This window comes from Xylocopa sonorina, chromosome 8, assembly GCF_050948175.1.
Source record: "Xylocopa sonorina isolate GNS202 chromosome 8, iyXylSono1_principal, whole genome shotgun sequence".
Lineage (NCBI taxonomy): Eukaryota > Metazoa > Arthropoda > Insecta > Hymenoptera > Apidae > Xylocopa > Xylocopa sonorina.
Window position 1 is genome coordinate 6,395,812 of NC_135200.1, and position 25,276 is coordinate 6,421,087.

The following is a 25,276-nucleotide window of genomic DNA, read 5'->3' on the forward strand; positions in this document are numbered from 1 at the left end:
CCACAACAAGGCAATCTAACATAGAAAAATCTAGTTATTGCCTCGTCACAGTTATTAATGCGATGGAAAATATACTAAGTGGAAAGATATTATCATTGTACTGTTTGTGTTATTTGGTGAATATAGCGGTGACTACGTCAATAAACGATTCCATAAACCAATGGGAAATTTCAGGAATCATTAATAAATTAATTATTTATTACTCGTTACATACATTATGAATTATACATAACCGTAATAATATATTGTATTAAGTACAGAAATAAAAACGTACTAATTATAAGTTGAATTAAGCTTTTAACGTACAATAAATTGTACGTTCTAATAGTTTTATTTCAATTTCTTGTATATTTAGCGCTTTAGGAGTAAGAGAGAGAAAGATATATATAAGAGAGCTATAAGAAAGAGTGAGACAGATGTTACCACCCTACTTTAGAACCCCTGGCGCCATCTCTGCGAAAAGTGCTCAAACTGGTCGCTCAGCATTATCGACAGCGAAGTGAACTACCGAAACACTAGCGCCATCTCTGCGGAAAGTAGTGAAACTAATGCCCGACTAGTTTCAGCACTTTTCACAGAGATGGCGCTAGTATTTCAGTAGTTTACTTCGCTGTCGGTTACGCTGCGTGACCCGTTCCTGTGTATATCCTGACAGAATGTTATAAGTCGCTGTGCAATGTTTCGTCTTAATTGTTTTCAAGTGTTTGTTTAATAAAACTGTTACAAATAATATGCGCGTGTTTGCTCGTTCGATTGGCGTGAACGTATATGTCTCATATTTATTTAAAAATCTGTTCGTTCGTCCTGGTTACGTCTAAATTATTTAACCTACTACACGTAGAATGAGGTTATCTCGTCGTAAACATAAATTTTAAGGAAAAAGATATACATTTAAATTTTATGAATAACATACGTCGCCCACAAATAAGTTACTTTCGTGATGGATATTCTGGCGACGCAAATGTGTGAAGATAATGACTTCATGCCAACGCAGAGATTTGTACCTTCTACTCAATCTGAAGCGATACAAGAACATACACAAGTAAGATACTTTTTCTTATAATCGTTACAACGTGAACATTTTCTTAGCGTTAACGTTACTTTTCTTTTATTATAAATAATTTATTTTGATTACGATTGTACTACTTTTTTTATCGTTTATCACATATCAAACAAATTGTAATTTATTAATTTGAAATGTTTTAGATCGGTGTGTTAACCATCAACTGCAACACGTATCCAATTAATAGAGGTATTAATAAAATTGGTAGGCATCCGCATAGCGACATAGTATTAAACGACCAGGTAAGTGATTATATCATTTTATTTATATATGTCGTAATATACCTGGAGAGTAAACGGATCTAAAATAAATAAAGTTTCCATACTTCTTAACACTGCATTATAATACTCTGCAAGATTTCATATTTTTATTTTCTATATACTTTTAAAGAATTACATATCTTCGGGAATTTGGAGGTAAAAAGAGAGCTTTGAAAAATATAATGTGTACAATTTTATAAATGTTGAAAAGCAAAATTTCTGTAACTTATATGAGTATGTAAACATCACGATGAAACATTTTTACAGTTCTTCTCTTAGCTTACTAGACGTAGTATTTAATACATTTTCATTGAAATTAATAGAATTCCAGAAATCCTTATTGCCAAAATTTGTAGCACTGTCCATAGAAATTTTTTCGGGCCCTGTGATATGTAAGTAATGAAGTTGCTTTTCATTTGGATTCAGTCTTGGCCATTGAGCGTTAGCAACATTAGGAACTCTGGACCAATTAAAAAGAAATACATGAAAATCAAACATATACATTGGCATTTTATCATTTCACAGTGTAATATACTAGTAATCTGTGCAAGCTATCAAATATGGTAGCATAAATTCTATACTTAAAATTTTATTACATATGAAAAATTCTCTCTGATATTTGTTATTATTTTATTACATTGTAAAAAGCTTTAAATTATTTCAATATATACCACTAGGGTTACTTACCCGTTAGTTGCGAATGATACCCATAAGTCAATTAAAATGTTTTGCATTTTGATATCGTTCGATGTTTTTGTCGGATCTATGAAAATTGTGTCTACGACGAAGTATGCATCGTCTCCATGGGACACACCTGTAAAAAACATTCAACGTATATAACTGTCCTCCTTTCTTCTCTAAAACAATTTAATCTTAAATAATATACCATAATTGACAGTAGTTCCACTCATAACATCACTAAGACTCTGTGCACCCCTATAGGTGTAATAGTAATACCAGACAGGTTGCTGATTGACTTTAGCTTGTAATCTAGCAGCCTTTTCGCTATCTGCGATAAAAAATCGATCGCTGGCTACTTGAATCAACGGCTTCATTGTCGTCTGATCGATCTTTTTCGATCCAAAGTAGTGATTCTTAATAAGTCTAGCAACTTCGACGTGCTTCTCCTTAGGGAGAGTGTAGTTGTAGTCGAGGAAATGCGGTGCAAGGAGATCCCAGTTATCTTCCAACTTTTTCAAGGCTTCTGGCTTAGCAATGAAATCTATAAAATTTGCGACATTACATAGCAATCCAAACTCAAATGAAACCCCGGTTGAATTTCTATTATCGCTTACCAGCAACTGGATATAATCCTTCTTCGCTGGTAACTCCAGTAACCCATGGAATGTCGTGAACATCACCGCTGCTTATGATTTCAGCGGGAGTACGATCGATAAATGGTTCGTCGCCGAATTTCTCCGGAACTGGTCCAAACGGTGTGAATGGGTTATAGTAGAATTTCTATGATTAAGTTCATTTCAGATCATAACGATTAAACTAACATGTCGCTAGTATTTAAATGAATTAATAGAAATATATATTCACCAAAAATTCATCAAGAGCTTGTACTACAACTCTGCCAGGCCGATATCTGAGGCAACGAACCATGTCTCTGATATTGAGTGTAGGACAGCCCATAAGAGCTCCCAGTTGTTTGGCTTTCTCCAAAGCGTTCTCTGTCTGTGTCCAGCAATTTAACGCGGTACCACTAATCGAGATTCCGCCTACGATACACAATATAAAGAAAAATATATCTGTATATTTAGAAAAATTATCGTCAAAACCAAACTATCATCTAATGTAACATTCTAGTCGTATGACTCGAAAGTTATGAGATACTTCTCGTCATACCTTGGAAAAGACCAGCACTCATGGGAGATAAGTAATGATAATGCACGCTAGCACCACCCGCGCTCAAACCGATTAAAGTTACTTTTTTTGGATCGCCACCGAACCATTCGATGTTCTCCGAGACCCATCGCAGTGCCATGCTTTGGTCCTTCAATCCCATGTTACCGGGAATAGCTTCGTCCTCCGTGCTGAGGAAACCTAAGGAGGAAAAGAACGATCGTTTCTCATCTCTCAAATCACACTTTCCACCCTCTTGCTATTACTTATGACAATCGTATCGTTTCGTCCGTTCACCATCATAGTGACATAAGTAAACGATCAAAATTACTCAAAATAAAAATCATTGTCACAGACATACCCAGCATTCCCAGACGATAGTTAAAAGTGACTAGTATAACGTCTCGATCCATGAGATACTTTGCACCCATGTGCATTCCGCTACCGAATTGAAATGCTCCACCGTGGATCCAGAAGATAACCGGCAACGATTGACCGTTCGTTCTTCTGTCTACTGGCACGTAAATGTTCAAATAGAGACAGTCTTCAGCACCCTCGACTTTTTCGTCTGGCACTACAGTTAAATGACTGTATTGTAGGCAAGGAGAGCCAAACTTCGTCGCGGATAACTCGCCCATCCATGGTGGTAGCCGTTGAGGAGGCTGAAAAAGATACGTAAATTCGTTTCCATCGACTTCTTAAATACACAAATGTCCTTCGAGACTTCTTCTTCTTACACATTTCAATCGTTTTAATACTCTCTATCTATCGATAACAATTTCTAACGTTACATAACTTTTCCACTCTGAAGAATCTAGCACGCATGTGGTTTTTACCTTGAAACGAAGTTTGCCGGTCGGTGGTAACGCGTAAGGGATTCCCTCGTAGGCCTCGTATTGTCTCCCATTGTGAGACAATTTGTAGTATCCCTTGACCGCACCCAAAGGAGTTCTGACTCTGGGCGCGTCCTCTGAGGACCACGCCAAGGTCACCAGAGCGAACAGAAGCAGAAGGACCGGTAGCCTCAACATCTTCGACGAAGTATGACCGGCTCGATCGTCTCCCACTTATTTATTGCGCTTCTTTTGAACACCAACTTACTTGTGTTGAATTAGATAGATGCACAACACAAGCAAATCGCTGTAACATTCGCGCACATACAGAAACATAATCGCGTTCATAAATTAACCGATTGCTCTCCCTATCCAGGAATTTATTATTAAACTTCATCGCTAACGGTTCGAAATATGCGATTGTAGTCCAGTCTTTGTTCGACGATTGCTAATAGTCTAATTACTTGAAATAAATGCTCGATTACGTGACGTTTGCGACCATTTTCAGTCATCGACACGTATGCACAGACAGAGAAGGTGTGCGTGCGTTGATGTAGGTCTTTTTCTTTTTAGCCGCCGATTATGATAAGATAGGACTATGTACAATGTTATTCACAGGAGAAAAAGAAAAAGATAAAAAATGTATTAGTCATTTTTGTAGAGAACCATTGGAATTATTTGGATATTTGAATGAAGCACTATCGTTAGATGCGATTACGTTACTGCAAGGATAGTAAAGAGGCGTGATAATGATAAGATTGCAATCACAGCAGTGGCATTATTTCATTTGTCTACCGTAATAACTCTGTGATTCAAGGCACGAACAGTGTACTGTTCTCTAATGGGAGACACAAAATATTAAGTTTATTATAAGAACACAAAATATTAGTTAATTATAAGAAATTAGATAGATTTCATTTACCAAAGATTTTTGATGATATTGAATATCAGTTTGTCAGAAATTAGTTGGTGTGTCTTTACCAAAGTAACTAAATTTTTTTATATAAGTCATATCTCCTTCAAAGATAATCCCAACATTTTGCAAGTAATGTAACTAACTGATTATGTATAGTGATTATTCTTATGTCATTCGACCCCTGATTCAACGCTATTGCGAAACTTTGGAACCATTACATAAAAACTTAAGAGTGATAACTACACAATGGTAATTTGCAAAAGCACCTTTGACCAACAGATATTAGAAGAATATAATAATTTTATATCTTAAAAATCTCGTAAGAGAATAATTGAATGGAAATGGAGAGTAGAAGAGTAGCTTATTTTTTATCTTTATTCTTCGTTTTCTAAACCAACAGAAGCAAAGCTATTATCAATTTTTCAGCAATTTTTTCGTTGCAAATGATAAGATATAATGAAGTACATATAGGTAAACAATGTCAGATAATAAAAATGCCCGTCGATTATCAGACAATTGGAAGTCGTATTTAAATTAATCTATAAATAAGAATATCAGCAAGTTTTATTATCGTCGCTAAAGACAGTTAGATGCTCCTGTCGTAGGTGTGTGCGATTAATGACAGTTAGATGTGAAGACTAAAAGACTTGATGCATGTATTCACACACGTATATAATTGTTACGTACAGTTGATACGATGATGTTACGTATGATGATAAGCGTAGTAAAAAAGAGTGGCTACATTGATAATATTTTCTCCGGAGTAGCCGCATATGATAAGCACCTATTTGCGTTCCCCTTTATCACTCGTGATATTTCTAGAAATTTCGTTATTCATAACTACGTAACAATTTGTCCGATCTAATCTAATTTCGAGATACGATTTTCGTGGCAAGCGAACGAGATGCACATTAAGATATAAAGTTTCTGAATAACACTGATAACGAAGTTCAAAAATTATGCATTGATGTATACATGTGTCGGTATTTATATAAAAGAATTTCATAACTTTATGTAGTTTTTATTGCATTTATAATCGTATCTAAAATGAGGTAAGTAATCATCTGCAAAGCCTTAAAGTTATCGTAATCGCAAACATTGAGAGAAATTACCGATTTCAAACACGAAATTTATACATCGTGGAATAATATTGAAGAGTTCATAAAATTGTACATGACACGTGAAGTATATGTATCCAATTCGAATAATACCATTTAGATAAGCGTGATAAAAATAAGAACGTTATGGTAGACAAACCGACCGTGTATCTAAATTGATCGAGTGCAGTAAATAAGAGTGTGTAAATAATCACTATCGATCGGAATCACGTGTACAGTTAAGTTATAAAAACGGTTATATCGAGTATCGAATAGAAGCTTAAGGAAAGGAATAGTTATTAAGACAGAAATAGTTAAGTTATAATGAAAGTGATTGGATAGTAAAAGAGCTTAATTTAATTTACAGACGGTATCTAAGAAACATGCAGAGATCGAGGCTAACAGCCGGGAGGCATCAGCATGGATCTGCGATTTGGATTCTTCCAACAAAACAAAACTGAATAATGTAAAGTAAATCGTATGGATGAAATACGTAATCGATATCGGTTTATCTAATTTTAATCTCTTCAGAATCGATTACTATCTCTTCTACCAATCGTTGTTAAGCTTTCGCTAGTAAAGTAAGATTAAAACGAACTATTAAGGCTTTCTTTGGGAATTTTACATTCAGTGCACTATTCAATTTCAAGTGAAGTGCCAAATAGGTTCTCACATGGAGGCATACATTCCATTTCTGCATTCTATTTCTATATCTGTAGAATTAAATTTTAGTAAAAATACTAAAACAAGTGCAATGGCAATAATTGCCGGTTCTTCTTGTGGCAACCGCATTTATTCGACTAAGTAAACCGCATGCTTTCATCTTTATACAGAATATCGACACTGCGCTATAGTTAAGTAAACAGAATTTCAATTTAATTTTATGTCACCTTTTCCCATAGATAATTTTAAGGCCAAATCGGTGTTACGAGCTGAAAGATGGAAACGTATTGGAGTTTGGTATGGTAAGAGCAATTTATAATGTCTGTGGTTCAATGGACGAATCTCTGATCCCAGAAACTCCAGCGCCGAATCGTCTTAAGAAACAAAATCTAATTATTCCTGCAACACCTGACTCGTCGTTGGTAATTACTATTTACTCTTCTAGGCACTCGTCATTTAACGATCACTAGACTGTGGTTGTTCGTTCAGCTTTATACTTGTAGAAACTGACTTGAAAAATGGAACTTGAATGTTTATTTGTTTCGCTCTGTAACTGCTACAATCTGTAATTTATTTTGTGCATTTTGTATCAAATTATCACCGTTACATCAATAGCTTTTGGTATATCAATTACATATTTAAATATATGCGCATATTACAATTTATCCGTCTTACAGGATAACGTCTCTGTAATACCCGCCACTCAAAGCGACAATAAAGAATCCATGTTTCGATACCCAAGTTTACCAATCAAAACTTCCATTGGCAGCACTCGGAAAAGCAGTCTACAGGACTCCTCCATCGATGTCAGCCTGAACGACTCGCGTTCCGCGACAAAGGAGCACAGTGTAGGTGAACACAGAATTAGTATTCACGATATGGAAACGCAGAACTCGATTGAGTCCCACAATGAGACAGACGACGACATTCACGACGTCGAGACGCAGAAGATCTGTCTGACCAAAAAGATTCGAGCGCTTGCGAAATCGTCGCACAGCCAGGCGACTAATATTCACGATCTAGAAACGCAGTGCGAAGAAGACGATGCACCTGCTGAAGTTTCTGATATTCACAATGTGGAAACGCAACACGATATAAGCATCCACGATATGAAAACATCGAAACAAATTGATTTAATTCGAAAAGACACAGCTGGAGACGATAGTGCGTCGAATATCGCGAACCTTGAAACATCGGAAACTAAAGAAGGGAAAAAGTTAACAAATGAGAAGGACGACGTTCGTAACGCGGTAACGCGAGAGGGTGAAATTAATATCAGTACATCGCATCCTAATGACGCTGATAAGGTTGAAGATAAAGTTGAGGATACTGAAACAGCTGACAGTCCTCAAAAAGACTTGCAATTGTCGCTCACAAATTCTGACGATGACAATTTAACGGAATGCGATGAAAGTCGAAATTTACTTGGCTCGCAACCTCTGGTAGAGTTCCTGGAAGATAACTACGAACCATCGAATGACGCGAACTTGAAATCGTCAAGTCCTAAAAGAGTTTCGGATGCGAACGACCGCGACACGAGCAACAAAAGTACCGACGATGAAAACATATTCGATGCAGCGACGCAGGTGAGCAAAGTCAACGAAAGTCCTTCGAAAGACGCACCGCAGAGCGTCGATTATCCGTTTAAGGCTAGATCGCTGGTAGACGACTCAAACGATACGGACGAAGACTGCGTGTTTCAGATGTACTCGTATAACAGACGTAAAGATAGTGAAAAGTCATCGAAAAGTCAACTGTCTGATAGCGAAGACTCGACTACGGACGAGGAAGGCCGCTTCGCTGAAATCGCTTTGAAGCAAAAGCAGAACGTGTCCAACTGCTTCGCAAATCACAACGGAAGTAGAGGAGGTAAATGCGAGGCCAGTACCAGCAAAGACTCAGAGGACCTCTTTGACAAGCTCACGCAACCGGTAAATTGGAGGACGCCGAATAAAAAAGACACGGTTAAGGAAGTATCCTTCGATGCACCTACTCAAGTGATTGACGCGAAGAACCCTGAGAATAATGAGAAAACGAACGATGATACAAGAACAATGGAAGACGTTGATATGGCGCCCACGCAAATTATTCGTAGGTCGAGTAATTCCCCTGTAAAAGAAATTAATCCCCTTGTGTCTTTAACGAGAAAGAAAGGAGCTTCAGACGAGGAAGATATTTCTGAAATAGATAACAACGCGCCCACTCAAATAATCAACATTGCGGAAAAAGCTACACACGAGACCGATGAATCATCCAGTACTTTAGATCCGCTGAAAGCAATCGAAATAGAAGATCCTGGCATTGTAGATATCGATTATGAAATGGCGTCTACTCAACGAATCAGCGACATCGAGAAAGAGATCTCTGATACCTGCAAGGATGTATCGGAAAGTTCTAAGTCGAGCGATAGTATTGAAAGAAATCTGAACGCGATGTTTAAGGATGTGGACGACGAACGCATTGAAGAGCAACCACAAATATCTACTCAGGTTCTTAAAAATGTGTTGGAGTCGCCACAGTGTAAGGACAAATTGCCTGATAAAAATGAATCTAGTGTAGACGGTAAACCGACAGCAGAGAACAAACCAAGGAAGTCTACAAGAGTGAGAAAACTTAAACAATCGGCAACTGAATCTCCTTCGAATTTGATATCGAATAAAATACTCGATGCAAAGAACGCAAGTGAAGAACGCGTCGAGGAACAACCACAAAAGTCGCCCCAAGTTTTTAAAAGCGCATCGAAATCGCCAGAGCGGGAGACAGCCAATGTAGACAGCGACTCATCGACAAGGAAATCTACAAGACGATCTATAAGAAGCAGGAAAACACCGGTAGTTGAGTCCAATGATAACGAATCGCAAAGTTCAGAAAATTATTTCTCTACTCTTACTTCAACGCGAAAGCGAAGGATTTTGTTGGACTTCCAGGACTCCTCTGAACCCGATGAACGAAAAAAGCTTAACGAGAAGACGGTAAATGAAGAAACAACGTCAAAGTCCATTGACACTGCGAATAATGAAAACATCAGCGACGTATCATCGAAATCTGTACCTAAATGTTCGTCGACACCAAAATCTATACTCGAAAACCAATCAACCGAACTTGAGCATTTATCAACGCCTACATCTTCGAAGAAAAAGAAAAATAAAGAGTCAAAGGCAGTTGAATTGACTTCGGAAAAAACTAATATACCGAAACGTGACGAAGAGTCTGGCGAGTGTTCAAAAAATACAGATGGCCAAGCGTCCAGCGGATCGGTCGATGGTGAGCAACGTCAGCAACTCTGTACGATATTAGAAAACGACGAGGATATTTTAGCTGGTTTACCCGAAGTTCGAATTTCAGGTACTATATCGAACCCAGCGAGTCCAGACTCGTCTAAATCGGAATACAGAATAAACATTAACCGCAATCAACCGAGACAGGTGTCTGTACGGATCGCGCCAAAGAGAGAGGCTTCGCGAAAATCGACGCGGAAATCAGCGGTTCGTAAGAACATGGAAAACAGCGAACCTTATCGTGCCGTCAATAAGCTAAATTCCTCCGCCATTCTAAAAAGTTTGTTGAATTCGTTCTCAAACAATTTCGAAGTGAACAAAATGTCCGCGTTCGGGAACGTCGACGAAAAAGTAAATCAAATAGTGAAAGGATCAGTAAAGGAGTTGATGCCTGAAAGCTCGTGCAAATCTAAAGGGAGTGATTCTGTTCCACAATCGAAATCTATAGCTTCTGTGGATTTACAGAAGGAAAGGACGCGGAGTTCTATTGAGAGCAACCGAGGGACATGTAATTCCCCCAAGGAGAAAGCTGATAGTTCATCTGTTTTTCAGGTTGGGAAAGAAGCACTGGTTGAAAAAGCAGCTGCAGAACCTGCGAAAAGAAATGTACGAAGAACGACACGCGGTGGGAAACGGTCGTACAGTATGGTGAATACCATTGAAAGTAGCGATCCGAAAAAGCGTAAGCAAGACGTTAAGGTAGATGTATCTGCTGGTAGTACAGATAGAAAAGAGAACGGTATTTCTGGCAGACGACTGTCTTCGAGTATCTTGAACTTTGTCACTCGAGGAGATCCGCCAGTGAATTTGAGTGAGTCGAGTAATGCAAACTTGGATAAAGAGGTGGTCATAAAAATTCCTAGATATACTCCAACAGGGTCGATGTCTCCAAGTACTCCAACGGAATTGGTGACTAAAGAAAATGGTAGTAACAAAACAGCTGGACTACGTCGACGTTCAAGTCTCGTGAATACCCAAGTTGTATCAAATGTTGCAAGTAAGAGAAATCAGAAAATTGATCAGCACGTACAAATGCGAAACAATGTGAATCAAAAAACTACAAGTGGAATTAAGCCCTCCTCGGAAGACATCAGTTCTGAAGTTGGCGAGGAATCGCAGGAAGTAGAAATGATTATGAACAATTCGCTTAAAGAACAAAGTATTGCTTCAAACGTTGAAACGGGTATTGGTAAAAATAGCAGAGGTGCCCAAACGAGAGGTAAAAAACGCGGAAACACGAATGTTCGTGCAGATGATACCACAGAAAACAGCAGTAGCGCTTCCTCCTCCATTGTGTACGAATCTGATGATCAACACTTCGAGGCGCCTACTTCGAAAGCCAAACGAGCGAGAATTACTAGAAACACTTCGAGTACTTCAATAAGTGAGTCCGTTAAAAAGACCGAAAGAACCAGCAGACTTCCAGTTAGATCTACTCGACATAATCAAAAATCAATTACGGATTCATCCATGGAAGAAAACACGGAAACTACTGCTAATGAAACTGCTGTAGCTAATGTTACCAGAGGCAAACATAGTAAACGAAAAACGGGAAAAGCTAAGATCGAAAAACAGAAAGATCTCATAAACGAGACGACAGACACAGAAACGAGTTCCAGTGTTGAAAATGCGTCGGTACTTTCAACACCTAGCAGATCACGTAGAAGTATGTCTTCCTCGTTTTCAATGGCGTCACCGCTCAAGATGAAGCATCACGTCTTGTTTACGGGTATTTCAAACAATGATTACGGGAAATTATTAAAAAAATTGGGTACGTCTTAGATACCTGTGAAGGAATTTTAATTATTTAGGAAGATATTATAACTTTACTTAATATTTGCTTTTTCGTATAGGCGCATCTCAAGTAGAAGATCCAGCAAAGTGTACTGTGCTGGTTACGGATAAAGTTAGAAGAACGTTCAAATTTCTGTGTGCTCTAGCACGATCTATACCAATAGTTTCAATTGACTGGTTGGTCGACAGTGAAAAGAGTGGCCATTTTATGGACTTAGAAAGTTATATATTAAAAGATCCTACTGCTGAGGCTAATTTCCGCTTCACATTAAGCAAAAGCCTAGAAAAAGCAAAAGACCACAAACTTCTAGAAGGATATACGATTGTTCTAACTTCCAATGTAACACCACCACCTCTACCAGAATTGAAAAGTACGTTCTAAAACTGCTTATTTTTTGTTTTATTGTTAAAATATACGTGTATTTTTTACAGGTATGATTATTTCATGTGGTGGCAAACCTTTGGTTCGGCCGCCACAGTCGTGGCCTCAGAAAGCAGTAATTATATCTCGAATGGAAGATATGGCGAACGCAAAGAAATTTCTTGCAAAAGCGCCTAAAACTGTTACTATTCAGTCGACAGAATTTCTGTTAACTGGTATTTTACGGCAAGAATTAGATTTTTCCGAATTTAAGCTAACTTAATTCCTTCGCCATTCTTTTTTTTAATAAGGAAACAAAAACATTGCAAGAAGCTATATGTGCAAATTGTTTATATGTATTTCTGAAGTATTTTTATATAATCCAAGTTATGCACAATCAAATAAATTGTGTTATCTAGATGCATATATATTACAAATACTTCAAACTACACATAAACTATGCTTATATGAATCAGAATTTTTACCATCATTCAAACTGCAGTTTATTTTTAAAATAACATAAGTAATACTTGATATAACTGAACAATAATTCGTATAAAGGAAAATAACTATTTTTAATACCTTTTTAAAACGCGAAGACGGGTTATTAATTGATGTTCGAAAATAAACTCATCCTTCCGTTTAGTAATTATAAACTTTATTGCTCATAAAAATCATACAGTCAGGTCTTAATTAATACTTTTGATTTTCAATGAACTCAAATTAATGTTCTGAATTACAAAAGAAAATGTTCTTTAAACTATCTCGAAAAACAAATGCATCCTTTGAATATTCATATTGATTAAAATACTTTCACAATGTTAAGTTCCTAGGTACTAAATTGAGCAATTATTTTAATACCGATTAACTGAAACGCGTCTAAATTGATGCTCAATATCACTAGAAAATTTGTACACTGTGTATGAATCCAATATGAATATAATTACTTAACATCTAATATGTCATGAGAGCTTGAAACTCAGGTGATCCTGGGTAGTCAAGAGTTGTTTGGATATGAAATTAGTTTACTCTATAACTCACAATATGATATGAGTAACAATGATGATTACAAAATGTAATTTTTGTACTAAGTACTAGCTATATCATCTTATCCTAAGTAAGGGTCTATGTTCAGCGACTAAATGCATTGCTGATAACGTAGGAAATGGAAAAAATTGTTTATTACATTCAAAAAGTTTCTTGGAGTGGTTTCTGATGGAGATGAAAAGTCCGTCTTTCAAACGTAATAAAACTCCGAACACCTGAAACAGACAGAAATATGACCATTAATAAATAATTCATAAAATAATTATTTCAATATCACAAAGATTTCCAAATACACAATTTCAAGATATCGAAAAAAAAAAATATTTCACGTTTTGCGGAATAACAAAAAAAAGCAACAAGTGTTCGTACAAATGAGTCATGTATCAAATGTTTATTGCGCAGCGACGAGAAAAAAACTGAAATACAGTAATACGAACAAACGATAACGACAAACAAAGGATAATACAAAATGAAAGATTAATTTGAAACAGAGATTAACTTGAATCGGTCTAGCTTTCGATTAGAAGTACAAATATGTGTATCTACGACTGAAATTGCGCGTAGATACGAAAACGATGTAAACACGAACATCTCGGCCAAGGTTGTGAAATTTTCCGGTCGCAAATAAATCAATAACCAGATGCATAGAATAAAACGTTAGAGATAATAATGCAATTTTACGAGAAATTTGGTTACTTACAGCTTACGCTTTGCCCTTTCCGGCATTCCGTTTGTTGTGCTCAGAATTCATCAGTTTGGTCAGGATCTTTCTCGAATGGCCGCAAGGGTCGAAGTGGTTCGTGTGTGCAAGAGCTTCGCGTTTGCTTCGTTGCTTTCCGCTGTGACCGGTGAAAATGTGCTTGTCGTAATCGTAATTGAAGTGCTCGTATTCGTCAACGTAGTAGTCAGACATAGCTCTTGGATTTTGCAAAATGTTTAAAAAATAATAACAGCTCAAACGCAGCCGAAGTGTCTCACACTGTGTCACACTTTTGCTTCAATAGTCCTGGACGCCGCTCACCGCAGCTCCTTATATAGCCTGCCCGAGTACTGTTGCACATGCGCAGTACCCAGTAGTGTCTCTAGCATTTTGAATGCCTGATGTAAGAACTATATTTAATGAGCAAAGCTGTTTTGTTAACACGTTTTTATAACACGTATCCCAATTTCATTTGTTTTGCGTGTAATAAGATATCAATTTCGACACTCCTGGTATTCTTAAACGCTGGCAGTTAATGAAATTCCAATAAATTTCGGTATCAGAGAATGTACTGGAATTGCCAATTTCTAGAAGTCTTTCGACATCGTTTATATTGAGTGCAGATGTTAAGAATAATATCTACAACCACTACATAGTGTTTTACGATCTGTTTGTTCGTTAAAAAATCGTATATCACTTTTAACCAAGTATTTTTTAAATACTAATCCATTTTGAATGTAAGTGTCATTGCATACGCAAATCTTACGTAAGTCGGTCGCTAATGAAAGTGTTTTAATATTGTTTACTGAGAGTTTATGTGTGAAATTAAAATACTTAATTTTATACTGCATGTAGACAGCCCTGATAACGTGTCATCTTAGCTTGGTAACTGTGAATATGTACATATGTACACACGTTAATCACAATCTTGAAGTATATACAGTGCTGGACAAAAGTATTGGCACAGCATGATTGTTATGATAAAAATGCTTATAACTATGAAACAAATTGTTAAAAAGGAAAAATTTGTTTACACGTTTATTTATTTATTATTCTAGATTATTATTTAACAGAAACAGTAATATAAATAAAGTGATATGCGAAATAATAACAAAAACATATTTATTGAGCGTTTTAAGCATGGACAAAAGTATTGGCACATTATACAAAATTTAGTGTAGTTGTATCTCTCCGAAAAAAATCCGATTGTCACTTGATGGTATAGGTAGGGGATTCCCTGATAGTCATTTTTTCTAACAGTCATCCTTAAGTTCAGTCGATTAGCAACATAGGAAATATAACAAGCAACAATGTCAAGAAGAGGGAAAGAAACTACAAGTGAAGAGAGAAAAATAATATTAAATTTGCACAAAATGCGAAAATCTTATAGTGAAATAGCAAAAAGTGTTAATAGAAGTCGATTCACTATTAGAAGTGTCGTAAAACGATTTGAGAATCAATCAGATTTCAAAAGTAGGAATCGAAGTGGACGTCCCTCAAAGTTAACAGTTAGAGAAAAACGGAAAATTGTAAAGGAAGTGAAAATAAATTGTAAATTAAACTCATCACAACTTAGAGCAAAGTTAAATGAAGAAAATAAAAAAGAAGTAAGTTCGAAAACTATACGGAGAGTGTTAAAAGATGCGGGATATTCTGCGTGTGTCGCAAGAAGGAAACCATACATATCCAAGAAGAATCGGAAGATGAGAAAAGAATTTGCAAAAGAATTTATAAAAAAGGATCCCACATTCTGGAATAACGTATTATTTTCAGATGAAACTAAATTTAATATATTTAAATCAGATGGCAGAGTATTAGTTTGGAGAAAGCCAAATACGGAAATGGATCCACAACATTTACAAGCCACTGTGAAACATGGAGGAGGTGGAGTCATGGTATGGGGTTCCATTGCAGCGTCTGGGGTTGGCGAATTAGTATTCATAGATGAGATTATGGACAAATATGTATATTTAAATATATTAAAGGAAAATTTATTTAAAAGTGCTAATAAATTAAATCTCCCGCGTGATTTTTATTTTCAACAAGACCATGATCCAAAACATACTGCCTATATTGTACGACAATGGATCGTTTACAATACCGCACATACATTAAATACCCCACCCCAGAGTCCAGACATGAATCCCATCGAACATGTTTGGAATGAATTAGAAAAAAAAATTAGAAAATATAATATAACAAACAAAAACCAATTAAAAGCTATTATTTTACAAGAATGGAACAATATAGAGCCGGATTTTACAAAAAAATTGGTAACTTCAATGCCAAAACGATTGAAGGAAGTTATCATGAGGAATGGAGGGCCAACCAAATATTAATTTTTAATTTCTAAGTACTTTCAATCATTTGTGCCAATACTTTTGTCCATGCTTAAAACGCTCAATAAATATGTTTTTGTTATTATTTCGCATATCACTTTATTTATATTACTGTTTCTGTTAAATAATAATCTAGAATAATAAATAAATAAACGTGTAAACAAATTTTTCCTTTTTAACAATTTGTTTCATAGTTATAAGCATTTTTATCATAACAATCATGCTGTGCCAATACTTTTGTCCAGCACTGTATATTCTCAGGCATTGTTTCGCATTGCAAGAGTTCTAATAATACGCAGAACCTTGTGGAGACTGCATTCTCCTGTGCATACATGATAAATATTAATAAGTTTTGTATTAAATTTTTGTCACGCGAAACAAATCTCTCCCAACTAGTTACAAACAAAACATTGAGTTTGTTACGCATGCGCGGTCAACGTCTCGTTACATTGACTTCTAGAAGGCTCCCTATCGTCGTAAGCAAAACGTTGCTGCATGCATATTTTACACTTATCGTTTGTTGGTATACATCAAAGGACGTAATGCAAACCGCAAAAATATCTTTGAGGAATGTGGTGAAGAAATAGATATTAAATATACGCATATACACGTATCCTTTTTTAAGCTACATCTTAGTAGCCTGATTTAACGAGTCACCGAAAATGACACGTTACCGAAGATGTGTCTATTATACATTCCAGAATAACCGGATTCATATTTTTCAAACCAGTGATATTGACGTTCGAATAGCGACATGCTCCAATTATCGAGGATCCTTCGCGGTTAGAAAATGCTAACTAAATTTCCCACGTAAAAATACGTGGCACGACAGCGTTTATTTACGTCTCACGTTTTCGATGTGGACAATGGCACATTACATCGCGTGTAGTTGCAAGTGTCATGAAATACGTTCTCTTTGATCTTAAGTGTCTATTATACTTGATACACGTGGATAGCTTTTAATTCCTCTAAACAAACATCGTTACGTTAAAATGCGTGACAGATACGCTCTTTACATTATTCGAGAAGAAGGGCAAAAGAGAATTTAAAACAATTAGAGTGGATGGATTTACAATTGACAGTGACCTTTAAATTCCATTTTTTACTTATCAAATGTTGTTATGACTCATGAGTCACGGTAATAATATTATCGACAAGAATACAGTATGTTTCCCAAGGTTGACAATAAAAAATTGTCCAAACACTGCTGACAGATGTTTCGCGTGTAACATTTGTGGTGGTATTTAATTTCGATCTATACTAATTCATCTTCTACGTTTCATTTTCCCCAATGACAATGGGTCGTGCGACTCGATTACGGGCCTGTACCGAACGTATTTATTCATACTGGTGTACGTTCACAAAATTGGCACGCATTGTACCAAACGAAAGACCCGTTGAAATTATAAAAACTGTCGAGTTCGTGAAATTACGGTCGATTGAGAGGATGTAGTATGCGCGTGAAATCCCGTTAATCGATCTGATCTTGTTACCGCAGCGCACACCTGGGCATACCCGACAAAACGAGTGTACCAGTGGCAAAGGATGCGGACGAGTTTTCACCTCGATACCTTTTGATCAATCCCATCTGCTATGTGGCCCTTTATACTTTTCTCTCGTCCGTGTTGGCGGACTTTGTGAAAATGTTGGATTCGTTGTCGCGTAGTTTAATGGTTACTCAACAGTAGAAGGTTCTCGTATAAATTTCTACACGGATCGATAGCGCTAGATTGGATCCCACTTGCTCAAGTAAAAGTTTGCCGGAACGTTGCTCTATCGCTATTACTCATTCGGCCAATGATTAAACCGTAATCAGATTACAACTACGTTGTCGAAATACAAAGAGAACAGTTTTCATCGCTTGTGTACGATCGCGTAAACTTAACTGAAAAAAAAAAAACAAAAATAGAATAGTATGAAGAAGTAACACGTGCAAAAGTTTTATTGAAGAAGTTTAGTTTCACACAATTTAGCATAGAACATTACAACACTATCAAAACGTTTTCTCGTTAAAACAACTTTTCTATATTTTCACCATCAAATGTTGAAGAACTTAGTATCGAAGATTTGAGTAACACTTATTATAATCGACGCTTAATGATATAAGATCAAGAATTTACATACTGGAAGATTCCGTTTACGTCTCGTCAATAATTATTCGTTTTAATAGAATCTAATCGAGCCCATACACGTCCCCTCCTTTACGGAAATCCGCGTTCGCATATATTGTATCGTTCTTGGTGAAAATGGCGCAGGCCACGCTGCCGCGAATCCTGTAACGCGCCGTTTTGTGGCCGAGCTTCTTCAGACCATCGATCACCTGCTTTGGCACACCGTACTCGTAGGCCATCTCAGTTGGGAACAACTGATGATGTATTCTAGGCGCATCCACTGCTTCTTTTACCGTTTGCCCCATCCAAATAGTTTTTGCAATTATCTAGAGGTGTCATTTGACCAAAAATTATCATGAAAAATAATGCATTTGACCAATTTCTTTCTAACAAACGCTAATCATTTCAAAAAATGAAAATAAGGAGAAGAATTGGAAATCTCGATATAGTAATTCATCGCCACAACAAAACAAAGAAATGAGTCTTTATCGGTTGCTGCAATTCAGAATGAATAAAGCAATCAGTGGAAGAATTCTGACCTGTGATACTGTCGTGGTGATCTTTGTACCACCAGAAGCACCGATAACCATTTTTACATTGTCATTTGAATCGACAAGGATCGATGGTACCATGGACGACAAAGGCCTCTTACCAGGAGCGATATAATTGTTTGGACTGGGCGGTATTCCGAAATAATTAAGTGTTGACGGTATGCCGAAATCATTCATCGCATTATTTAATAATATCCCGGTGCTGGGGCTAACTACACCGCTTCCAAAGCTAAAAAGAAACAGTTGCTAAATATGTCAATATAAACGGTCCTCATTTGACGTAATTAGCTGCATTCTGCGAAGAAGTCTTGTAATGTGTTTGGAAAGCAAACATACTAAAAGTTAATGGTACTGGTAGCTGATACTGCATCCCCATTTGGCGCTAATACTGAAACATGAGCAGTTCCTTGATCTTTCGCACTGCTGAATGTGGTTGCTCCATAATGGGTCGGATCATCCCACGTTCTATGATCGTCTATCATCATTCGAGTTTTACGCGCGTGACTCCTCGACGTCAGGTTCCTCACCAACTTAAACAAGTAGAATTACAATGATGAGTTGTACGTTTGATTTGGTCCAACGTTTTCGTTAAATTCTATTGTGTACTAACTTCCCCCATATCGACGTAGTCCTTATCGCCCATATCAGTTCTCGATGCGTACGCATATTTAAAGGTCTCTATCATCCGATGATATGTAAGAGTGGTTTGATTAAAATCAGATATGCTATTAGACGTAAAATTGAACTCGTCAAAAATGTTTAGAATATAGGTAAGAAGGGCTCCACTTGCTGGTAAACCCATCGTGTAAACTTTTATTCCATTAGAAAGATTAGATTTCAGAGGTTCCTCCCACGTAGCTCTAAAAGCAATTAAAATTAAAATTCAACGTCCAATTAATTAAGAACGGTGCCGTTTGTAATTTCTTAAATAGTAAATACCTATAATTGTTCAAATCTTTCATTGTTATTATCGACCCTTTCTCTTCTAAATCTTTAACTAAAAGCTTGCCCAACGTTCCATTGTAAAATTCTGGGGCTCCCTTCTCCGCGATTTTCTGTAAAGTCTTGCAGAGTACCCCTGGCTTGATAATTGTACCCGGTGTGTAGAAGTCGTTAGTCTTTGGATCTACGAATAACTTCCTGGAACAATAAAAAACGAAGCTTGTCCGTTTCATAGTAGCAGATTACAAACGATTAAATGCTGTCACGTTGCGTTTACTTTAACAGAGGGTCATTGTAAATGTTCTTCGCGTTATATCTGAATCCATCGTATTGTATTTTTGTCAAGTTGTATCCTTCTTCGCATAGTTCGATCGACGGTTTGAACAAATCAATCCACGGCAAATTACCAAAACGTTTGTGAGCCTCCCAGTAACCGGCCAGTTCTCCAGGAACAGCGATAGCTAACGGACCTAATTCGTGGACATACAAATTTTACGGTTTCTTGCAGATTCCTTAATCGAAAGTGGAAGGTGAAGTGAACAATCATTACCGATGAATGACGCTTCCTTAGGTTTTCCTTCGTACATTGTTGCATGAGCAGCTAACGGAGCACGGTCTCTTGCGGCCAACGTGTAAGCAAGTTTCGATGCTCTGTTGTAAATTGTCATTAAAAATCCACCCCCAATACCCATGCTTTGCATGTTCACGAGGCCGTTGCAAATCATCGCGGCTATTGCGGCATCCACCGCAGAGCCATTTTTCTCTAGGATGGATCTATCGAAAAATATTTATTTAATTAGTAATTCTACGGTACATTTTAAGATAAGATATGTGTCTTTTATATAGTCATCTGCATACTTTCCAATGACGGCACATGGTGCACCATCTGCGCAAACAGCACCGTGCTTAAAGATTCTTAATTTACTCCATGATGGTGGCAATAGTTCCTCCGGATCGGGTGGTATTTCCTCGTTCTCTTGAATTTCTAAATCCTTACTGGCTCCAAAAACACTGCAGATCGCTATTATCGAAAGTATTATCACGGCTAATACTATGCTGGCTATTATAATACTTTTTGCATTAATATAGGACCTGTAAGTGGAACAAAAATAATCGATTACGATTGTGTTACCAATTCAAGGGCCGATTAAACAACGTGTCTTTCCCATTGTGCGTTCCCAATGTGTTCTTTATACAAAAAAGTATTGGAATTTTAAATTTCATACTTACTTTTTAATGTATTATTAATGATTGTCATGAGTTTTAATAATGTTGTTAATGAAAAGTCAAAGGCGTATGATACATTTGTAATTCTGACGCTGGTAGCGTTGATCGGTCACCTACATACTTGTTAAAATCTGCGGACGAAGGTATCGCGCTTCATTTGAAAAAATATTTTTTGTGAACTTCTTATACATCAAAATGAAAACGGAATCTTAGGCGAGATACATGCAACCGCACACGTCGTCTGTGGTTAAATTATTTGGACCATTGTGCCTGGACACATGCGCCTGAGGGAGATTCGATACCTACTTTATCTACTACCTAAAAGCTATGGAAATTACATCGACTTTGCTATGATATATTTCTTCATTTTAGGTTTTCTCCTGTCATTCAAATTCGTGGCAGCTCGCGCAAAAGCGAAACTCACTTGTCGGTTCGTAGATTCGCGAAAAACCCTTTCGCTTTGTTGCGACGAGGCGAGTACGAACACAATAGTCGAGCTGTTCCAATGTCGTCCGAATCGAAAGTGTTTCGTTCATCGTTACTATAGTATTGGCGAACATCGTCGGTACTAGCGTACGCGGAGCTGGTACTGGACGATGGTGAGGAAATTATGCTTCTTCTCTGCTAGGGACCATAAAAATCGTATCATTAGCGACCACGTTATTCATCAGTCATTGATCATCAATATCGACGTTAACCGTTATCGAGATGTCGAAGGAACAGCTATCGCCATCTTTGGACATTTCGTCTAAACCCATTGCGATACAAGGCTACCATACACACGTAGATCTATAGTTTCTTTGGTTTAACGCATCATTGAACACTCACTGTCAAAGGCAGACGATTCTTGATCACCATTCACATTCGTTTTTTCTCGCACCGGTTTTTGTCGCGATTCAGCAAGGACTTGGTTCATATCGTTCGTGTTGTCAGCGTGATTTATTCCTCGAAAATCATGCGGAATGTTAACCGAATCACCCGAAGACGACCAGCTTCAGCTGACCGACAAAAATCAATTTGGACTTGCGCATTTCACACAACTGTCGCAGAGTTATTCCCTCATGCCAGGATCACGTGCATCGTTTTGAACATTCGACAAGTAACGAACAGTTGTTGCAATCTTTATTCCTTTTCAATTATGATCTCTCTAACATTCTTACTATACTCTTTTCTTGCACTTTTCCACACCGTTGGTTCATGTTTAATACAGTTCGAGTGATACGATTATGATATAGAACTGAGTGTTTATCTAAATGGTTTGACTTTGAGTTGCGAAATGTTTAGTAATTTTAGTAATCGTAAGAATTAATTATATTTCATGATTATTTATCGACGTACGTGAGCGATATATTCAAATCTAACCAGCAAGCGAAACAATAAAAATGTTGACGATAAATGAATTTCTTATGGTCTCAAGTACCAAGCAATTTTAGATTACAAGAAATTATAGTTATGTAATAGGTTTTTGCTACTTTTTATACACATTCACACATTCAAAGATTAGAAAGGTAGTATCTGCTATCTACAGAACTACAAACAAATACAGTCAACCATCAGGATCTATAAAAATGAGATCCCGTGAGAGTTTTGAGTTTTTACTCAATTTTTGATTCGTCACTAGAAATTAGAACGGAAGGTATTCAGAGGAACGGATAAATCGTATAATATTACACTACTTAATTAAACATCGTTTCATAGTAACGTGATATGACAGTGAAACAATGAAATGTACAATTAAGAGGAGTTATATATCTAGGTCGTAGTACGCGCGGGGTGAACTATCGGGAAGTGGCATGCAATTGCGACAATTTATAGCGGATATTTGACAATTATAGGAACCGCTAAGCCTTATGCGTGATACAGCAAGACACGTACACACAAAATGATGAAATCGCGCGTTTTGCTTGGATAACTGTCGCGGTTTGCCTGTTTCATGCTGTATCGTAATCGCGTTCTCTCGTTCATACAAAAAAAAAATCAAAATCATTAACTTATCTGAAAATTTATTGTTAGGCAAAAATATTCTTATTTTCAAATTGTAATTCTTTTGAAAGCACTCCGTTTATTCAATATGAAGCAAAATTTTCTTATTCCTAGATATCGCCAGTGTAACTTCATAGAAACGTAATATTCGTTTTTCGCTCTTACCAGAAGTCCTTCCGCGTTTCTTCAACCTCCACCAAGCTGTTCCTCCTGGTCATCGCGAAGTTCTTGCAATGATTATTTTTTCTCGAATCCCACGTCGTATCAAAACGCCCACGTTCCCAAACTGTTATCCAATGCGAATCATTTGATCACCTCGTGGCCACCTAGGAATCCCAACGGACGATGCGAAAACTGTGTGTGTATTTAACCGCGAAACGTGGCGGAAAGAACACGAGACAGACGTCTGAATCATTACGAACGGTGTTCGCACATATTTATGAGAAAGATAGCCGCGGCTCGAGCTAGAAGATTGTCCCGCGCGCGTACACAGCACGCGCGCTTACGATTTTGCACGGGCATAATGCGGAAATTATTTCCACGATCTTGAATTGATACAATTAGCGCGCAAAGACTAAGGCATACGTATATATTTTTCGAAGGAAACGATCTCGCGATGGTTACGCGCGAACACCGGCTGAATGAAACCTTCGACACGACGGTACCCGCTCGTTATTCCGACTGTTAAACGTAATAACAATAACAGTAACGACCTACGCCAATTTCAACGTGACCAGCGGAATCACCTTTCGTTACGTAAAAAATCTATTTAGCCTTACCTCTATCAGACACCGTCTCTGTTCTTTTTTTCGTTGAACGTTAATCCTCGTATCATCTTTCTTATTGTTCACCTTTCTTTAATTAGTTGCACGGTTGTTCACTGATGTTTAAAATGAAAATACGATAGGAGGGGAAGCACGCGTAATTAGTGGAAACGATCGATGAAAGTAGATCGAGGATCGAGCGAAACGGATCTTGTCGCGCGCTGCATCGAGCACGCGTCGCTCTCTGGCGCACGGTTTATCGCGCAATGCTACGATCGGTTCGACTCTCGACGAAAACGTCTGGAAACGTGTTTGTGAGGCCTGACAGCGAGGTAGAGAAGGGATTCTTGTTTCTTCTGCCTGCGCCAACGAATTTAATTCCCCTTAGTCGGATTCCAGACGACAGGGGATGGCGCTTATGGCCCGAACGATTGTGGATACTAAAAGAAAGCGTTCTTTTACGATATGGTACACGTGTGCAGCTTCTTTTCGGAGCTCGTTGTGCTTTTTTCGGCCCCACGAATGTTTGCCCCTTTTAATTCCAGCGAGAAATTCGCCGTCGAACTAAATGCCACTGACTGCCTAAAGCTTAAACTTTTTTTAATGCAAATTTTTACAATTGCATTGGTATATATAAGAGAAAATTACTTCACGTTTTTATTGCGCTTGTCGTTCGTTTCTCTATATAAATTAGTCGTAACGTGAAAGCATATTATTAATACACAAAGTTTTTTTTTCAAGAGCGGAGTTCAGAAAAAGTAGCGCAATCTTTTTTTATCATTTTCGTTGGCAAAAAATATGCCGGACAAAATTAATTTTCTTAGCTTATGGCTTCTTTACGTGCACCATTCACGATAAAAAGCTTGTTTCCGTAGATTCTCTCTCATGCGATATTAAGCATTAAGCGAAACGAAAGGATCTTCGAAAATTGCGAATCTTACTAAATAAAAAATTGCTAATTTATTATTCAGCTGAAAATAGTTTGAGAGACTAGTAAGGATATGTAGTATTTAAAAGGAAGGTTATACATTTGTAGCATCTGTTGGCAAAAAGGCTGCTGTTGAAAATTAATTTCACTAGCTTATGGCTATTTTTACACGCAACATTCACGATAAAAGAAGCGTGTTTCTCTTGGTTCTGATTCAACGTGAGATGAAACGAAAAGCTCCGCAAAAAATTCAAATCTTGCCGATCGAAATTTGGAATGTTTCTGACGAGTCAGTCGATGAAAATTCTATCCACTTTCCTACGATTCTAGAATTTATTTTGGAGATTACTCGGAAAGTATATATTTCGGGTACCTATTGAAATTTAAAGTTCCCAGGCTGAAAGTCCACCGGTCAAAGTTAACTTTCCCAGCTGTTTAGGGATAAATGAATTCCGGGAGTTATCCCTAATAGACGTGGACACGAAACGAAAGCGGTCCTGTCCTCGATCCTCAACTTTCTCCAAAATACCATTACGAGTTACTCATCCCGTGCTCTGGTATCGGTACGTTG

At 37.3% G+C, this 25,276-nt stretch overlaps 4 protein-coding genes across 9 annotated transcripts; 1 reads left to right on the forward strand and 3 right to left on the reverse strand.

Annotated features, from left to right (window-relative positions):
• The first annotated feature begins 925 nt into the window (after window positions 1-925).
• Window positions 926-12,450, forward strand: Mu2 (mutator 2). The gene is made up of 7 exons (XM_076899748.1): window positions 926-1,042; window positions 1,207-1,305; window positions 6,385-6,483; window positions 6,920-7,102; window positions 7,358-11,729; window positions 11,812-12,123; window positions 12,185-12,450. Exons 1-7 carry the CDS (start codon window positions 941-943, stop codon window positions 12,394-12,396), a joined length of 5,379 nt encoding a protein of 1,792 aa, XP_076755863.1. The 5' UTR covers window positions 926-940; the 3' UTR covers window positions 12,397-12,450.
• On the reverse strand, window positions 1,557-4,230 carry Jhe (juvenile hormone esterase). Its single transcript, XM_076899773.1, has 8 exons — window positions 4,008-4,230; window positions 3,533-3,833; window positions 3,175-3,372; window positions 2,869-3,047; window positions 2,619-2,784; window positions 2,210-2,545; window positions 2,011-2,137; window positions 1,557-1,783 (listed from the first exon to the last, which is right to left on the reverse strand). Exons 1-8 carry the CDS (start codon window positions 4,200-4,202, stop codon window positions 1,585-1,587), a joined length of 1,701 nt encoding a protein of 566 aa, XP_076755888.1. The 5' UTR covers window positions 4,203-4,230; the 3' UTR covers window positions 1,557-1,584.
• A 299-nt stretch (window positions 12,451-12,749) lies between the features above and the next one.
• Window positions 12,750-14,176, reverse strand: LOC143426370 (nuclear protein 1). Its single transcript, XM_076899805.1, has 2 exons — window positions 13,861-14,176; window positions 12,750-13,375 (listed from the first exon to the last, which is right to left on the reverse strand). The coding sequence occupies exon 1, from the start codon at window positions 14,071-14,073 to the stop codon at window positions 13,864-13,866; it is 210 nt and encodes a 69-aa protein (XP_076755920.1). The 5' UTR covers window positions 14,074-14,176; the 3' UTR covers window positions 12,750-13,375; window positions 13,861-13,863.
• Window positions 14,177-18,123: 3,947 nt separating this feature from the next.
• LOC143426352 (scoloptoxin SSD14) lies at window positions 18,124-23,808 on the reverse strand. Of its 6 annotated transcripts, none has more exons than XM_076899769.1 (10): window positions 23,793-23,808; window positions 23,179-23,339; window positions 20,662-20,895; window positions 20,354-20,577; window positions 20,081-20,273; window positions 19,801-20,001; window positions 19,472-19,721; window positions 19,198-19,391; window positions 18,850-19,090; window positions 18,124-18,636 (listed from the first exon to the last, which is right to left on the reverse strand). In XM_076899769.1, the coding sequence occupies exons 2-10, from the start codon at window positions 23,229-23,231 to the stop codon at window positions 18,373-18,375; spliced, it is 1,854 nt and encodes a 617-aa protein (XP_076755884.1). In that variant the 5' UTR covers window positions 23,232-23,339; window positions 23,793-23,808; the 3' UTR covers window positions 18,124-18,372. The 6 variants fall into 6 exon arrangements, with proteins under 6 accessions (XP_076755884.1, XP_076755881.1, XP_076755880.1 ...); XM_076899766.1 differs by lacking the exons at window positions 23,179-23,339; window positions 23,793-23,808 and adding exons at window positions 21,455-21,651; window positions 21,859-22,026; XM_076899765.1 differs by lacking the exons at window positions 23,179-23,339; window positions 23,793-23,808 and adding exons at window positions 21,455-21,654; window positions 21,859-22,026.
• Between the last annotated feature and the right edge of the window lie 1,468 nt (window positions 23,809-25,276).

Bases quoted from the DNA above. Each gene is read 5' to 3' on its own strand.
- Mu2 (XM_076899748.1), top strand. From the start codon at position 941: ATGGATATTCTGGCGACGCAAATGTGTGAAGATAATGACTTCATGCCA. The intron at 1,043-1,206 runs GTAAGATACTTT...GAAATGTTTTAG, and splicing joins CGATACAAGAACATACACAA to ATCGGTGTGTTAACCATCAA. The intron at 1,306-6,384 runs GTAAGTGATTAT...TTTAATTTACAG, and splicing joins ACATAGTATTAAACGACCAG to ACGGTATCTAAGAAACATGC.
- Jhe (XM_076899773.1), bottom strand. From the start codon at position 4,202: ATGTTGAGGCTACCGGTCCTTCTGCTTCTGTTCGCTCTGGTGACCTTG. The intron at 2,785-2,868 runs GTGAATATATAT...ACTTAATCATAG, and splicing joins AAGCTCTTGATGAATTTTTG to AAATTCTACTATAACCCATT. The intron at 1,784-2,010 runs GTAAGTAACCCT...TAATTGGTCCAG, and splicing joins GTATCATTCGCAACTAACGG to AGTTCCTAATGTTGCTAACG.
- LOC143426370 (XM_076899805.1), bottom strand. From the start codon at position 14,073: ATGTCTGACTACTACGTTGACGAATACGAGCACTTCAATTACGATTAC.
- LOC143426352 (XM_076899763.1), bottom strand. From the start codon at position 21,788: ATGGGTTTAGACGAAATGTCCAAAGATGGCGATAGCTGTTCCTTCGAC. The intron at 20,896-21,454 runs GTGAGTTTCGCT...TTCCACTTACAG, and splicing joins GCGAATCTACGAACCGACAA to GTCCTATATTAATGCAAAAA. The intron at 19,091-19,197 runs GTATGTTTGCTT...GTTTCTTTTTAG, and splicing joins ACCAGTACCATTAACTTTTA to CTTTGGAAGCGGTGTAGTTA.